General features: G+C 34.8%; 1 protein-coding gene across 1 annotated transcript; it reads left to right on the top strand.

Moving 5' to 3' along the window:
• The first annotated feature begins 14,340 nt into the window (after positions 1-14,340).
• On the top strand, positions 14,341-16,062 carry LOC131874844 (uncharacterized). Its single transcript, XM_059218766.1, has 3 exons — positions 14,341-15,013; positions 15,407-15,609; positions 15,733-16,062. The coding sequence occupies exons 1-3, from the start codon at positions 14,341-14,343 to the stop codon at positions 16,060-16,062; spliced, it is 1,206 nt and encodes a 401-aa protein (XP_059074749.1).
• The last annotated feature ends 351 nt before the right edge of the window (positions 16,063-16,413 follow it).

Below are 16,413 nucleotides of genomic sequence, written 5' to 3'. Positions count from 1 at the left end.
AATTCTACAATATGGTAGAATAATTTTGACAATTTTGTATATATCTTTTGCGAAACGTTGTAACTTCACTTTTTTGGATGTGCTCTACATGCATATGAGTTGTAATATGCATATGAGCTATAATGTACATATGTAGATGACAAATTTTGTATATTAAAACATCAATGAGTTGTAATATGCATATCTACATGCTAAATTTTGTATAGAGAAACAACAATGAGTTGTAATGTGCATATCTAGATGTTAAGTTTTGTATAAAAAAACAACAAGTTGTAATTTGCATATTTAGATGCAAAATATTATAAATTAAACAATAATGAGCTTGATCGTTTATATAAGATGCCAAATTTTATATATGAAAGTGTCCATGGGCCTGATTTGCAAATTTTGAGACCCCAAATTTGTACCATTTGATTATAAATACATTTGTAATAAACTTGTATCATTTTTCCAAGTGTTTTAGGAAAGTTTTGAGTTATTAATGAATTACCCAATTTGAAGGGCTAGTAGGAATAGTCCAAATCCAAGATAGGATTTTTATAGGCAGCGACAACATAACCCCATAGGTTCAAACGGATCTTCCATAAGTGCCACAGTCTCCGAGTTACGCTACGTCAAATTTTGACCATTTTTTTCCTCTTTGAGCGCTCAAGGGAAAACGTCGCTACGAGGTGGCTCATAATGATTGGACATCTTGGGAAGCAAGAAAAGGGTACACCTAGCATAAACCCAACCACCTGGACATGCTCACACTGACGGTTCATTCCCACGACAAGCAGAACGAAAGATGCACTATTTTGCCACCTCTCACTAATGGTTTTTGATGCGACAGAAAAAATCTCACCACAAGAAAAAAAAATCGAGTTGCCCAAAAGGAAGATAGAATTTTTAGGCAGAGACAACATGAACCCATAGGTTCAAACAGATCGTCCATAAGTGCCACGGTCTCTGAGTTACGCTACGTCAAAGTTTGACCATTTTTTCCACTTTGAGTGCTCAAGGGAAAACGTCGCAACGAGGTGGCTTGTAACAATCAAACATCTTGGGGAGTGAGAAAAGGGCACACCGGGCATAAAATTGGCCACTCAGATGTGCTCACATTGAAGGTTCATTCCCATGAAAAGCAGAACGAAAGATGCACTATTTTGCCACCTCTCATTGACAGTTTTTGATAGTTTTTGATGCAAGAAAAAATATCACCAATAGAAAATAGAATCAAGTTGCCTGAAACCGAGATAGGATTTTGTAGGTAGCGATAATAAAACCCCATAGGTTCAAATGGATCATCCATAAGTGCCATGGTCTCTGAGTTACGGGACATCAAAGTTTGACCCTTTTTTCCACTTTGAGCGCTTAAGGGAAAACATTGCTACGAGGTGGCTTGTAACGATCGGACGTCTTCGGGAGCGAGACAAGGGAAAACTTAGCATAAAACCAGCCACCCAGATGCACTCGTGCTGAGGGTTCATTCCCACGACAAGCAGAATGAAAGATGCACTACTTTTCCACCTCTCATTGACGGTTTTTGACAGATTTTGATGCAACAGAAAATATCTCACCACAAGAAAACGAAATCGAGTTGCCCAAAACCGAGATAGGATTTTTTAGGCAGGGACAAGAAGACCCCATAGGTTCAAACGGACTATCCACAAGTGCCATGGTATCTATGTTACAAGATGTCAACCTAGCATAAACCAGCCATCCAAATGTGCCTGCACTGATGGTTTGTTCCCACGACAAGTAGAACGAAAGATGCACTATTTTGCCACCTCTCACTGACAGTTTTCGACAGTTTTTGATGCAACAGAAAAAATCTCACCACAAGAAAATAGAATTGAGTTACCAAAAACTAAGATAGGATTTTGTAGGGAGAAAAACGACGACCACATAGGTTCAAACAGATCATCCATAAGTGTCACGGTCTCTGAGTTACGGAATGTCAAAGTTTGACCCTTTTTTTTTGCTTTGAGCGCTCAAGGGAAAACATCACTATGAGGTGGCTTGTAATGATTGGACACCTTGGAGAGAGAGATAAGGGGACACCTAGCATAAACTTGGCCACTCAAATGCGCTTGTACTGACGGTTCATTCCCACAACAAGCAAAATGAAAGATGCACTATTTTGCCACCTATCATTGACGATTTTTGACAGTTTTTGATGTGACAGAAAAAATCTCACCACAAGAAAATGGAATTGAGTTGCCCAAAACCGAGATAGGATTTTTTTTAGGCAGCAACAAGATGACCCCATAGGTTCAAACAGATAGTCCATAATTGCCACGGTTTCCGAGTTACGGGATGTCAAAGTTTGACCATTTTTTCCACTTTGAGTGCTCAAGGGATAACATTGCTACAAGGTGGCTTGTAATGATTAGATGCCTTGGGGAGAGAGATAAGGGAACACCTAGCATAAATCCATCGACCTAGATGCACTCGTGCTGACGATTCGCTCATAAGTTCTTCAACTCTTCTTTTATAAGTGATTTGGATGAATAGGTGTCTCTCTTACCCTAACGCCTACTTGTTATGGAATAAAATTTAAATGAAAACCTTACCTAAGCCGACTCAGCCTTAGATAAATTTCAAATCTGCTTTGTGTGTTCAAATCTTGTCTTAATTGGTTCTTGAAATGATGAACTTCACTCCATAAGCATGAGTTTATGAAATAATAACTTCACTCCAATCTCTTCATGCACGAAGGACTCAAAGAAAATTCACTCAATCAAAATACACAATATCAACATTATCGGTATCAGTACTTGGTTATACACAATATGAGCAATAGATAGTTTAAAAGTATACGCCATATGAGTTATAAGTAATGAACAAATTGGATCACATTTGAAGGCATATACGCAACTAACAAATTTGATCACATTTCAATAGAAAATAACTAGGTTTCAGGAATATCATGTTTGATATATATATCAATGAACAAATTGGTTCGAATATCAAGTTTCGTATATATCAAAATGAACAATAATCATGTACATATATCAAAAAATGGTATAGATGCCAAATCAATAATAGTTACAAAAATGTGGCATGTGCCATGCCTGTCAAAGTCGATAAATACATATACAAATGTCAAATATATAAAAAATTGGTCCTTCAATGACCACAACTATAACTATATGTCTCTATTGGTATCTATGACTGTGGCGGATCATCAAAACCGAGCCTCTTCGAAGCAGTATGTGGCTCTGCAGGTGGTTGCACAAGGACAAATCAAATGTCAAATCAGATATATTTTCTCAATATAACATCAAAATAACTATATACTGAACTCTAAATTGTTTGAAGTTGAAATGTTGATTACCTCATCTCTGTCTTTTGTAATTCGGTGAGGCTGAGGATCTATGGGATGTCCTAAAGGAGGCTGTAACTAGTAAAACAACATTAATACATGTTAATGACATATATGTCAAATAACACATAATAACTGAAAATGAATAGACTAAAAAACCAAAGCATACCAGAGCCTCAGATGGATGTGTTGTGGTCGTAGGAGGCAAAGTGACAGATGAATCAGTTACGACCATTTCCTATATCCATGGCAAGTGATCGAAAAGGAGTTAACTAGACGGTTTCAATTCTGTTGCGCACTTAGTGAAAAGGAGTTGATCTAAGATAGAGATACCTTTTGCCTTGGTCATGTGGGATCCCATAATATACGTGTATGACTTCTACTAAAATGGAATGCTAGAATAATAGTAGGAAGTTTGGAAGGGGCCTGTAATAGTTTAAAGACAATCATACAAGTTAATAACACAAAGTTGTTGACAAACTAGATAAAACAAATATTTTATACATATGTAGAAAAAATGCACACCGAAGCCTCATATAGTTCTCCTATAACCTTAGGAGGCCTAGTCGAATCTAATGCAGCTATTACCATTTCCTATATGAAAAATGATAACATATGATATAGACATAAAAGGATTTAGTTATTTCAAACAATCAAGAATGCAATCCATAGTGAATATGAAGATATCAACTCTTCCCTCTGTTGAACCTCATCGAGATCAAGTGCATTCATTAATTCTGTAAACCCCATATGTTTCTATATATAGAACAGATAAATTAAGTGCATTTATAAATATCTACATATACATGTTTAATCATAATACATTTCAACAATTGAATTTAAATTGTAGTGAGTTACCTTCTGTCGTTTGGGTGTCCGAGAGGATGTCTTTTTCTGCCTCAAAGTGCTATAGGATGGTTTTCTCACACGAGATGTCCTCGAGGTAGGTGGGTTAAACTAATGGAAAAAAATTAACATAAGGGAAAAGAGCGTGTATTTAATATATCACTTAAGTAAAAAAATATATAAATCTAAATGGTACCGCATAGCTATCTTGGCCAAAGTCAATGGGTGAAAGCGTGATATCATCAAGTTGGGACATCTCAACCACTAATAAGCCCTACAAAATATCAAGTAATGATACATATAATTAACAAAATATATTTTGAATCCAATGTATTATTATATTTTTAACAAATTTACAAATCTTTACCTTTGGTGGCGAAACTACTCGTGACCATGGCGAAATATTTATATGTCACTTTAAATTGTTCTAAAAATAAAAATTCATTTATTTTTATAAGATTTAGTCACTTAATTGATAACATGTCATAAACAGAATTAAATGCACCTATGTCTGATAGAGAGGGTATAACATATTGAGTAGTTCGTCACTGAGGGCCACATCCTCTACAATGAAATCATGGCATCTACTCCCGCAACATGTACACGAATGAGATGTCCCACCATCCTCATCTACATCAGTGTCTATATGAGAACATACACCCTGGCAGGTGGGGCACATATGTTGAATGGGCTGGCTCGTGCCAAATGATGCATGAAGTGCTGCTGATGAAGGAGGTGCCGCTGAGGAAGGAGGTGTTGCTGATGAAGGAGGTGTCGCTGATGAAGGAGGTGTTGTAGGTACTAGTACATCCTCTACTTCAACCAGTTGTGTGCCATATTGAACAATGACATCAGTCAATGATGCAGCTGCTTGAAGAGTCTGTAATTCCATAAACTCCTTCAAGGATATAGGGACAGTCACATGAACCATGGGTTTAGGAGCTGTACACCTTTTATGTTATGGATCTACCATCCTATGGGCCCCAGGTATATCCTGCATAGAGCCTCTCCCTCTACCTTGAAATTGTCAAATGTCAAAGTAATTCGGCTTCTCGCCGAGGATAAACTCACAATACAACTTTCTCAAAAAATATAGAGGCACCTCCCAATTATTACAAGGTGGTTGGTCAAAGACCATATACCACCTATCCCAAAAAGCTTCTTTCAACCTAGCATGAACACACCAATGTATAGGAAATCGAGTCGTATTTAGTTCAAGGTTGTTACTGGTAACAGGATCGGTGAAAAGAGCACATATGTCGGCTTTAACTATGCCCTTTTTCTTCACTTGATCATATGACAACCCATACACATAAAATGTTCAACATCTATCCCTCCATGAACCCCATTTCGTAACCTCCCTAGATACCTCATTTGCACTATTAGCCATTGTTTCTAATGTTCTGGCAAGGGTTGAGTGGTGCTCAAGGCTAGAGGTCCTCAACCTATTCACCAATATAGAAATTTGGGCACTATTTTGTGTAAGGTGATTGACGAGATCCTCTAGTGTGACATCTACATGATCTAATGGAGGACGTGGAGGGTTTCAGGGTGGTGGTGGTTGTTGAGGAGCAACATTTTCAGGATTTTGAGGGTTTTCTTGTTGTTCTTGTGCAATTTTAACAGGGTATTCTTGTGTTGCTTGTGTAGGAGGAGGTCTTTGTTGTCTATTTCATTTTTGGGGATTTCTTGAAGAATCTGACATCAAATTAATAAATAAATAAATTAAATCAATTAAAAACCCTATTTTAATTAAAATGCAAAGAAAAATAATCAAACAAATCAAATCTTACCTATTCGACAGGGTGCCATTGTTGAAAAATGATCTCGATGTTGAGAAAATAAAAAATAGTTGTAAACCTGTGCGGGTTCGATGCTTTTTTGGCTTCTCCTTGCTATTGTTCCATGGGTTTTGGTGTTGAAAATGGCCAAAAACCGTGGCCTAAACAAAAGAAATATGTTTCTGAAAACCCGTACGGGTTTTCAGAAACTTTAAATTTTTTTATTTAAAAAAAATGTTACTCAAAACCCGTACGGGTTTTGAGGAACTTTTGGTTTTTTTAATTGTTTTTTCTCTAGGCTTGGTGTTACCATGTGTAGCACATTTTTTAAATTTTAGAACCTACATGGGTTATGAAATTTTTTATTTTTTTTGGGATGTGGCCACTTTTCTGTTCACCATCTTGGTGCACTTACCCTTTATTAAATTTTCAATATATATATATATATATATAATTCAAAAATAGGTAAATTAAATTAGGCATGATTGACCATAGTTAAAGTTCAAATTTGATTTTCTCATAGACAAGTGAAAGAGGCCAATAATGTAAACATTGATTGATATATATGACCTGTCATTTATTTAGCAAATTAAATAGTGTGATGTACATCGAGATTAAGATTATTTGATGAGATTTAATACTATGATTTGAAACATAAAAAAATTCTAAGAGAAGGTTGGTGGCTAACAAAGTACAACCAAGAATGTTCACTAACATCCACCATTGCCTATGAAATAATAATATCATTATGCTAGATTGTAATTCATCACATAATACTGGATTATTATGTCTGTAACAATAGAATGAATGCTGAAATGAATATACCTCTTATCCATTTGCCATACTTATCTGTATTCCACTATTTCATAATGTATATGTGTCAGATTGCACCCAGACGTTTGGAGTGCGTTTCATAGAGCTTGGATCGCATAGTGCTCAATATAGGTAAGTCATCTCGTTACGATATTTCAGACAGGGAATTCGCTAAACTTAGGTTCTGGTAAGCTGGTAAAACTTTTCAGTGGCCATGTATTGCTGAAACGAAACGTATGCGTTTCAATTCCATATGGCTCGAAATTTTCGACCGGAAATATTTATGTTGCTGACCCCACCCAGGTTGTCCGCTAAATCCAACCTTATAAATTGGTGCTCGCTCCACAGTATTTCCACATCCAACTTTTTTGTTCACTCAAAACTATTCTTCTTGTAGTTTTCGTTTGTGGTATTGTATTTTTTTCTTGCCATGGCAAAGAAAAATGCACTGGAGTTTTTCGGCTTGTTTGGGAAGGAGAAAGAAGAGGAGACACGTAAGAAAGGCTCACCCTGCTCCCGTGTCTCAAGGCTCACCCTGCTTCTATGTCTCATGACCCACGAAGGTTCAATGGCGAAGGTTCAATGAAGGAGGGAAAGTTCAATGGTGAAGGTGAAGAGAAGAAACACGAAGGGGGGCATATTGTTAAGTTGCATGAGCAGAGACACATAGGCAAGGTTCACCCTGATACTATGGAGGAGGGCAAGTTCCACGGCGAAGATGAGAAGAAAACACACGAACAACTGCATCACACCAAAATCTCTGTAAGTTTTGGTTGCACATCAATTCCATACTTTAGTTTATAATTTTCTAATGACATAACTGTGTATCTTTTTTCTTTGGATGCAACTATTTGATAGTCTATCTTAATCCTATTTTTTGTGATAAAATCTATTTAAAGTAAATTCTCTACTTCAAAAAAATACTCTTCATTCTAGTTTTGTGCCATGTTTTCTGTAACTCAGCATAGATTAATTTCATTAGACATCATGAAAAGATTGTACATTCCAGTTTAGTTCATTGGAATATGTCTAATCTGAAGAAATGAATATGTTTACAGGGTAGAGACGAAGAAGAAGTTGAAAAAGGAGAGAGGAAGAAAAATGAGAGTGGATTGAAAGATGAGCCAAAGCTTTCTGGATGGCATGACAAGAAAGAGGAAGATGATGGTCATGGCAAGGTTAAAGAACAGGCTGAAAAGATCAAAGAGGAAGAAAAAGGGCATTGAAAAGCAATTTGGTTTCACCTTATATCCTTATATTAGTTTGTGTGTAGCTATGTCTATTTATTCTCTTTTGGCTTGAACCATACTGTGGATTGTATGTATGCCATGTTTGTCTTCAAAATATAATAAAGATGCAATTGTGGTGGTTCTTTTTTCTCATCTACTTCCTAGCTATTGGGAAATGTATTGGGTTTTTATACCTGTAGAATACAACACTAAGATTCAATTATATCAGAAATTTAATAAGAGTAGTGTTTAAAATCTCAATATACCAGTAATAGATTTTCACATATCCAATATAATATCTTTTATAAAAGTAAAAAATATCTAATATATGTTAATATGAGTGAATAATATGCAATTTTTTTCTCTTTAATTGAAAATAAATATCAAACATGTATTTGAATGTGCAGGAAAATTTGATTTCTTTTATTCTCTTTTCAGTTGAAGATGCAATAAAATATTTTCCATATTTATTAGATATTGATTTTGGTTTTAAGAAAAAGGTTGTGATAACATGTATATTTAAAAATTTTAAAATAAGTAAATGGGATTCATTTGTCTTCTTAGGTGTTGGGAACATTTTTTTCTTGCTTTAACTTTGATTTGGGTGGAAACATGTAATAAAAACATACAAATGGAATGTTGCATCAAAATGAACTTTGAGTTATGGTTCTATAATGGAGGACATGCTTGTAGAGAAACTAATTGAAATTTACTAGAGAAAAAGGCAAAGGGCCTCATGCAACATTACTTGGTAGATTTTATTTTCCTTACTACACATTTAGAAAGCACCACACAAGTTCTATAGAATAAGTTGGGAGACTTTAACTAGGCTAAATCTTTGGTTAACAATTGAGAATGGGTGACGTTGAGATTTTGATTAAACATTTGAACATGTTCAATGTGATTTGACCACATTACACTCTATTAAATTAAAAAATAATACCTAATCAATGCATGAAACTATTGCCACTTTTTTAAATCATGGGTTCACTTGGTGGAGGTATTGAGAGAACGACTTCGAAACAAAATTGACTATAGTAGTGATTATTTTACTCAGAAATTATCTATGCAATAAAGTGATTTTGAATTTACTAAGGAGGCTTTAGTTATTAGTAGAAGATTGGAAAAAAGGTAAAATAATCAAAAGGAAAAAAAAAAAAGTATATATCTAATCTATATGAGCTCGATTAAAATATCTTGGAAAGCCTAAGGCTAACTATTGGAATTAAAATAAACTACTAGTGAAAAGGTAACAAAGGGAAAAATAAAAATGATGAATAGTTGATAGAATTTGAGGCTTATTTTGATATGATGTCCCATCAAGGGTGGTTTTCAATTAATGATGAATATGATGCTGGACGGTGTATGATTTTTTTTTTATTTGAATATAGTTAGCAATAGTAAAGTTCAAATTTGATTCCATGAAGAACGAGTGAAATAGGTTAATGGTGTGATGTAGATACATGGTTTGACATAAAACCTATCTTTAGTTACAAAACTCAATTATGTGGGGATGTAGGTTGTTTTCTCTAATGAGATATGTAAGATGGTCGGAGGAGATATAATTTTTGTGAAAGGTGTTTGTGAGCACACAATATCAACTTGAAAGTGTATTCTCTCAAATACAATGGTTACTTTGTTTGTATAGTTTATAAACTATGTAGTTCCACTATCATAACCAATGACAGAGAAGATTGGTGTCTCTACTTTCAGTGGTCATGATTTTTTAAGTGCTTAAGTGGACTCTTATTTTAAAGAGAAAGATACTTTTAGAAGAATCTTTTTTTTAATGGTACCAACAAATAACTCATATAAATGAAGATTATTTAAGTATTTTAAAAGAACTTGAAAAAAATTAGTTAAGGGGATAAATGATTGTATTATAGAATTTTATTTATGTGAATATTATATATAGAATGAAACTATATTTATTTTAAATATAGTTATTGTTGATAAAAAAAAATAGAATACAAACACCGGTCTAGAGAGATAAGGGTGTGATATGTTAACATAGTTCCTGAATATGTAACTAAGGAAAGAGATTATTCTTAGGGATATCATCTAGGGGCTGCATCCCTAATAGGATATATAAGTAGGCAGTTGCCAATGAGTAAAAAAGATGATGAGGGGAATATAAGAATAGTGAATTGAAGATAGAAAGTATAAAGGAGATATAAGGAATGTACTCAATAGATTAAGATATTAATATAAGAGATATAATTATCAAGCCTCATACTATGTATGGTGTTTTATTTATTTTTTAATGACAAGAATAGATAGTTGGGACATAAAGTAGGAATAGACCACCTTAGCTACTTGCCTACTTTATCTAATCACACTACCAGCCACATTCAACCCTATCAAATGTCTAGAACATAGGACACTAAGATTTTAAAATTAAAAATTAACTGCTTGTAGGAAAATTGAGAACAAACATATACTTCTAGATGAGGAATTCGATACTGTCTACTCCTATGAATGCTTATCTTTTTCAACCCCTATCAAACAACTACAACATAGAGAAATAAGAATCTAAAATTCAACATCAGCTACCGATGGGGAAATTGAGAACAAGAATCTACTTCCAATTATAAACTTGACACCATCTATCCCTAAGAATTTTTAACCTTTCCAATAGTTATACCATAGAGAAATAAAGCTCAAATTTCAAATATAACCACCCATGGAGAGAACAAGAGTTTTCCAACCGATCCCAAATTTCTGAATTCAATTCCATCTAACAATGAATTTTCCAAACGATCTATCATAAGATTGGCCTCTCTATAGATATGATTGAAGATTACTTCTTCAAAGGAATTAATTACCTCAATTTATTTCCCAACAAATGAATTGAGTATCCAATTTGTAGTAGAGCCTGCCCTCAAGGCATTAATTATTATGGTGAAATACCTTTCTATTTTTGAAATATTTATGTTTAACTCTCTGCAAAGAAGTACCCCTTCCAGTAGAGCTTTGACTTCAACTATGTTATTTGTGTCATCTTCTAGATTCTTTTCCAACTTAGCTAAAATTGAGCCATCATAGGCATGAACTACACAACCATCTCTAAAGGTTTCATGATTACCTCGAGAAGCAATATCAAAATTCAATTTATCCTAGCCTATCTTAGGAGTGGACCAAATGTGATTTTCTCTTATTTTTTTACTTATTTGATCCCCGTTGACAACGCAAAGATCTTCAATCTAAACCATTTCATTCTAATAGAGCGATTCTAACTAGAAAATTAAACTTTCCTTTTCAACTGACCTCCAATTCTACTATTCATCACTTCAACATTAGCAACTTCCACCTTACTGATGAATGACTCCCAAATCATCTTCTTTCCTTGGAAATTTTTTCAGTTGCTCTCTTTCCATAGTTTCCATAGGATAATGGAGGGGAAAATAATCATGAGACCTCCATATATACAATTCCTATTTAACTCTGGCCAACTTTTAAAAAGGTTAAGGATGTCATTAGGAAGAGAAGTGATTCATCCTAGTTCGAAACACAACCATCTCTACTATGTTTGGGAAAAGAGACATCCTAAAACGATATGATTGAATTACTCATCATGGTGTTCACATAAAACACATATAGATGAACCTTGAAAGCCTATTCTCGTAAACCATTGAGCAGTTAAAATTCTCCCTTGAAGAGAAGCCCAAGAGAATGTTGCTTCTTTTGGTAAACATAATCTATTCTAGTATAATTGAACGAGGATAAATTTTAACAAAACATATTTAGATGGACCTTCAAAAGCTCTTCTCCTAAACCATTTTAGTAGTTAAAATTCTCCCTAGAAGAGTAGCCAAAAAGGATGCCATGATGAAAACAAAAGTCTTGCAATTTCAGATTGACATACTCCTTGCCACTATTTGTGCATATATGCCTAATAGAAAGACCATAATACTTCTCTACAAACTCTTTATACATCCTAATTAAATTAAAGACATCACTCTTTTACTTTAGAAATTAGGCCCATGTACGCCTAGAGAATTCATCATTCGGTGCATGCATATATTTTGCCCCCCAAAAAAATGCAGTGAGAAAGAACATGAAGTCACTATGAACTAGGTCCAATTTACTATATCATGGTGGGATCTACTCAAAGTAAAAGAATCCTTGATATTCTTACCAAGCACACAACCTTGACAAACACCATTAGTGAAAGAAATCAGATCAATATCAAAATATTTCCCTTTCAATTTTTTGGATTTGAACTATTTGAGAATGATTGGAAATGGTTTGCATAAGTTTACATGTTTTGTAAAAGAACAAATAAATTACGCAATTACCACATGTGCTTGAGTTTCTGTAGAGATGGATTTGTCCATGGGCCTCCTAGTTGATATCTCAATGAAAGTTGGCAAGAGACTCTAGTCGAAATATGTAGATTATGAAAGGAATTCTTTAAAATGTAGGAGGTGTTTTTTACTTGACTCATCATACATCACTATGTCAATAGTTAAAATTTTCTATTTAGGTACCTCACAAGACTCCCATGTGGCACATCGATGCCAAATCTAACCATTATCTAGTTTACCCTAAGATGGTTTCAAGCTCTTCTAGCTCCCTTTTCCAACTTGTTCACTTGGAACTTCTATTTCTCTCCCCAAATAAACAACATGTGAAAGGTGCAAGGGTTTTTACTTGAGATGCATATTACATTGTTCTTATATAGATATCCAATCTTTGCTCAAGGAGAAGCAACCACATCCTACCAACATTTGTTGTTGCTAGTTTAAAAGAATCACTACTTAAAGGGACATTTAGGAAGGGTGATGATCAAATGTTGATTGACTTTGTTTAGAGGATATGAGGAGAAATCCCCCCTAAATGAGGTGGATCAAAATTTAGTTGTCTCCTCCAAATCTAAGCATACATGGATATAGGTTAGGAGGAAAGGGTCTCCTTCAAGATTACACCAAATTCTACTAATGTCATCTTTCAAAAAGGAAAAAAAAGGCTAAAGCTAAATTTTATCCATGAGAGGTTCTTCTTTTGTGCACAAAAAATTGTTTCTAAAATATTTTGTATGATATGTAAGTTTAATTTTTGATAGCACACCTTTGTGTTGCCTTGTTGCACCCCTTATGGCTAGGGCATACATTTTATATTTATTTATATCTTTATATTATGGAAGCTACCCCATTGATGTAGATTATTTATGGAAATTTTGTTAAAATACATATCTCAAGAAAAGAAATAAAAACTAAGCATACCCAAATATTGTCCTATTGATCCATTATTTTTTAAATCCCGATATCTTGTGAACATTAAATTTCATCTATTATACTATATTCTGTATTATGATTTATTTGTCCGTTGACTAATAGTTATATGTAAGAGTAACTATTACAAACATTTTTATTAAAAATTATAAAAAATTGAAGTACACTTTTATTTATTCATAAGAGTAAATAATCTATTGGCTAATGACACCTCATCCATTTCTTTTTAAAATCCCAAAATCCCATGAACATTAAATTTCATCTATTATACAATATTCTATATTATGTTTTAGCTCTCTACAATATATGAACCACAATTAAATTTATATCAAGTGTTGCAAAATTGGGGACAAGATGATTCAACTAGTATGTAAGATTTTCGTCAAAATGCAAGTTTAGTATCTTTCACAATAAATGAAATACCAAATGCTTTGTTTTGCCTCCATGCTCTCATACAAAAGCAAGATAACATAATAAAACTACTTTGCATATTAAAAAACAAACTCACATTTTATATATTTTATAACAGAAACCCTACTCTATATATTGTCAATTATAAGACTTGAAGAACTAATTGCCTTCCCGCAAAGTATCATTCTAGAAGCCATAGATATGATAACGATGAGAAATAATTAAATTTAATAAACAATAGCCACACTAAATAACCTAAGTAATTATTAATACTATATTATTAAACTTAGAATTATAATTAATATTTCATAACTAAATATCATTTTCTTCAAATAAAATACTTATAAATTATAATTTATAAGACACAAATATAATTAAAATAATATAATTTTCAACTAACAATACTGCAAAATTATAATAAATAATTAGCACAAATATACACTAGCCCTACGTTGTGAATTAAGGTTAATTTGTTTCCGCTTGAAATCTTAAAGATTTTTTTAAAATAAAATAATAAATCCTCTATTACTATATGGTCGGCCAATCCTACCCAACCCAACTGGTGTCCTATGATATAAATCCCAGTGGAGAATGCTTTAACAAACCAAATCAGGTAGAATGCTTACAGGAACAATAGATTGTTTATTTTACAAAACCCTAGGGTCCAAGGCTTCAGTTTTCAATTTTAATCCTTTCTCGGCATTACTTGAACTTTAGCCATGGCGAGCAGAGGATTTGAATTCCCCGTATCAGTCACTGGGGCTGATGCACCTACGCCACTCCCCGGCGTAACTGCGACTTACGCCCCTGGTACCCCCTTCATCGCCAATGCGGTTTACGCGCCTACGCTTTTCTCTGGTGCCACTGCGGGTTACGCGCCTGCACCATCCTTCCCCGGCATTGCGACTTACGCGCCTGCGCCTCTTTTCGTCGGCACTACGGCGTACCCGCCTACGGCTCTCTTCGACGTCCCTACGGTTTGTCCACCTACGCCATTCTTTGCAATCCCTTCGCAATCTTCTGCGCTGGATGTGGATTTGTCTTTCCGCACTCCGGGCATAGCATTTACTCCACCCACGCCTTCCAACACTCAGGTGGGAAATCCGCCCACTTCCTCAGCAACTCAATCCTCCTCTGCATCTCAACCATCAAATGCGTTTTGCACTGTTGCTTCGTGTTCATCAACCACCACTGCACCTACAATTACAATTCCTTTATCTGGTGAAGGAACTGCGCTAGCACAGACCACTACATCTGCGGCTGCAACCGTACGATCATCTGGGATATCATTTTCATCAGGACCAACTTCCACTACCAATTCCGCTGCATATCCCCGTTTTACCTTATCGTCTTCAGAGACATCTGCAACAACAACTGCATCTTCAGTAACTGGTAAGTCTCTCTTTCGTAGTTACTGCATTATGGTTTGTCATTTACTGTTTGATAATTCTTTTGGTAGGTTATGGTCAACCTTAAAGGTTTCTTAGTTTTCGGAATGTTGGCAGAGATTATAGGCTGCCTTGAAATGTTCTTTTCTTTTCCTTTTAAATATCTCAGCCAGAATTAGATCACAATTTTGAAGACATTCTAAATGTAACCACTGGTGAATTTACCCAATAATCATTACACCACAATCACACCTGTTAATAATCACACAAATCAAATATGTTTTTGCGCGCGCAGATTTTTCATAGACATAGATGAGTATGTGTTTAGAAAATCGTTAGAGCTTAATGTGATTCCAGATACATGGAACTAACATTTTTTGGTGTTTCTGTTTCGCAGCTAACACTCGAGAGTGCGATAGGCCCATGGAAGACATATATGCTGCTATGGTAGAGATGGATCAACTTTATGGGAGATTAGCAAGGGCAGAGTTTGTGAGAGGTGTGGCCCTAATTGAGAGAGACCAAGCTCAAGCAGAACGGAATAGTCTGCAGATCCAACCTGATCAGGCCCGAGAGAGGGAGACACAAATGCAGATAAAGGTGCAACAACTATGAGCTAAGATACATGCACTCAAGTTAGAGCGAGATCGTGTGCAACAACTATGTGCTAAGACAAATGCACTCAAAGTAGAGCAAGATCCTGTGCAACAACTATGTGCTAAGATAGATGCACTCAAAGCAGAGCAAGATCGTGTGCTAGGAGAGTTCGAGACACTTCATCAGATAGAGATGCAACAACTATTTGCTAAGATAGATGCACTCAAAGAAGAGCAAGATCTTATGCAACAACTATGTGCTAAGATAGATGGACTCAAAACAGAGCAAGATCGTTTTCGAGGAGAGCTCGAAGAACTTCGTCAGATGAGAATATCAGATATACAAGTACCGCAGAGGATGGATGCATTGACAATGGAGAATGGTAGCGTGAGAGGCACAAGGGAGAGCAGAAGGGCATCCATAGGGATTCGTTTTGTTATAGCCTCCAAATCCTAGACCACATTTAAATTCTCATCTCATATTCGTAAGAGAATATGAAATTTGTCCTCATATTTTGTCATAGTCGTAAGAGAATATGAATTTTGTCCTCATATTTTGTCATAGTCGTTAGTGATGGGGTATTGTATGTGTATATGGATAACTGATTATTGCAAGAACATCTTTTATCAATAATTTGATTTCAGTTTGTGTTTTTGGTATGATGATGATATCGAAATAAATAGATGTGATGTTATGATAATATTTCAGCTTATGTTTGTAACTCTTTAAGAAATAAAGATAAATTATAGATTCAAATTTGTCGTGTAAATAATTGAAAGAAATTTGGATAATAAGGAAACATAATAA

This window comes from Cryptomeria japonica, chromosome 4, assembly GCF_030272615.1.
Source record: "Cryptomeria japonica chromosome 4, Sugi_1.0, whole genome shotgun sequence".
NCBI classification, from domain to species: Eukaryota; Viridiplantae; Streptophyta; class Pinopsida; order Cupressales; family Cupressaceae; genus Cryptomeria; species Cryptomeria japonica.
This window is presented reverse-complemented; position numbering and strand designations above follow the sequence as displayed.

What these genes read in the sequence shown, in the direction of transcription:
- LOC131874844 (XM_059218766.1), top strand. Translation starts at nt 14,341, where the DNA reads ATGGCGAGCAGAGGATTTGAATTCCCCGTATCAGTCACTGGGGCTGAT. An exon ending in AACTGCATCTTCAGTAACTG is followed by an intron (nt 15,014 to 15,406) that starts GTAAGTCTCTCT and finishes TCTGTTTCGCAG; the next exon opens with CTAACACTCGAGAGTGCGAT. An exon ending in AGACACAAATGCAGATAAAG is followed by an intron (nt 15,610 to 15,732) that starts GTGCAACAACTA and finishes CTATGTGCTAAG; the next exon opens with ATAGATGCACTCAAAGCAGA.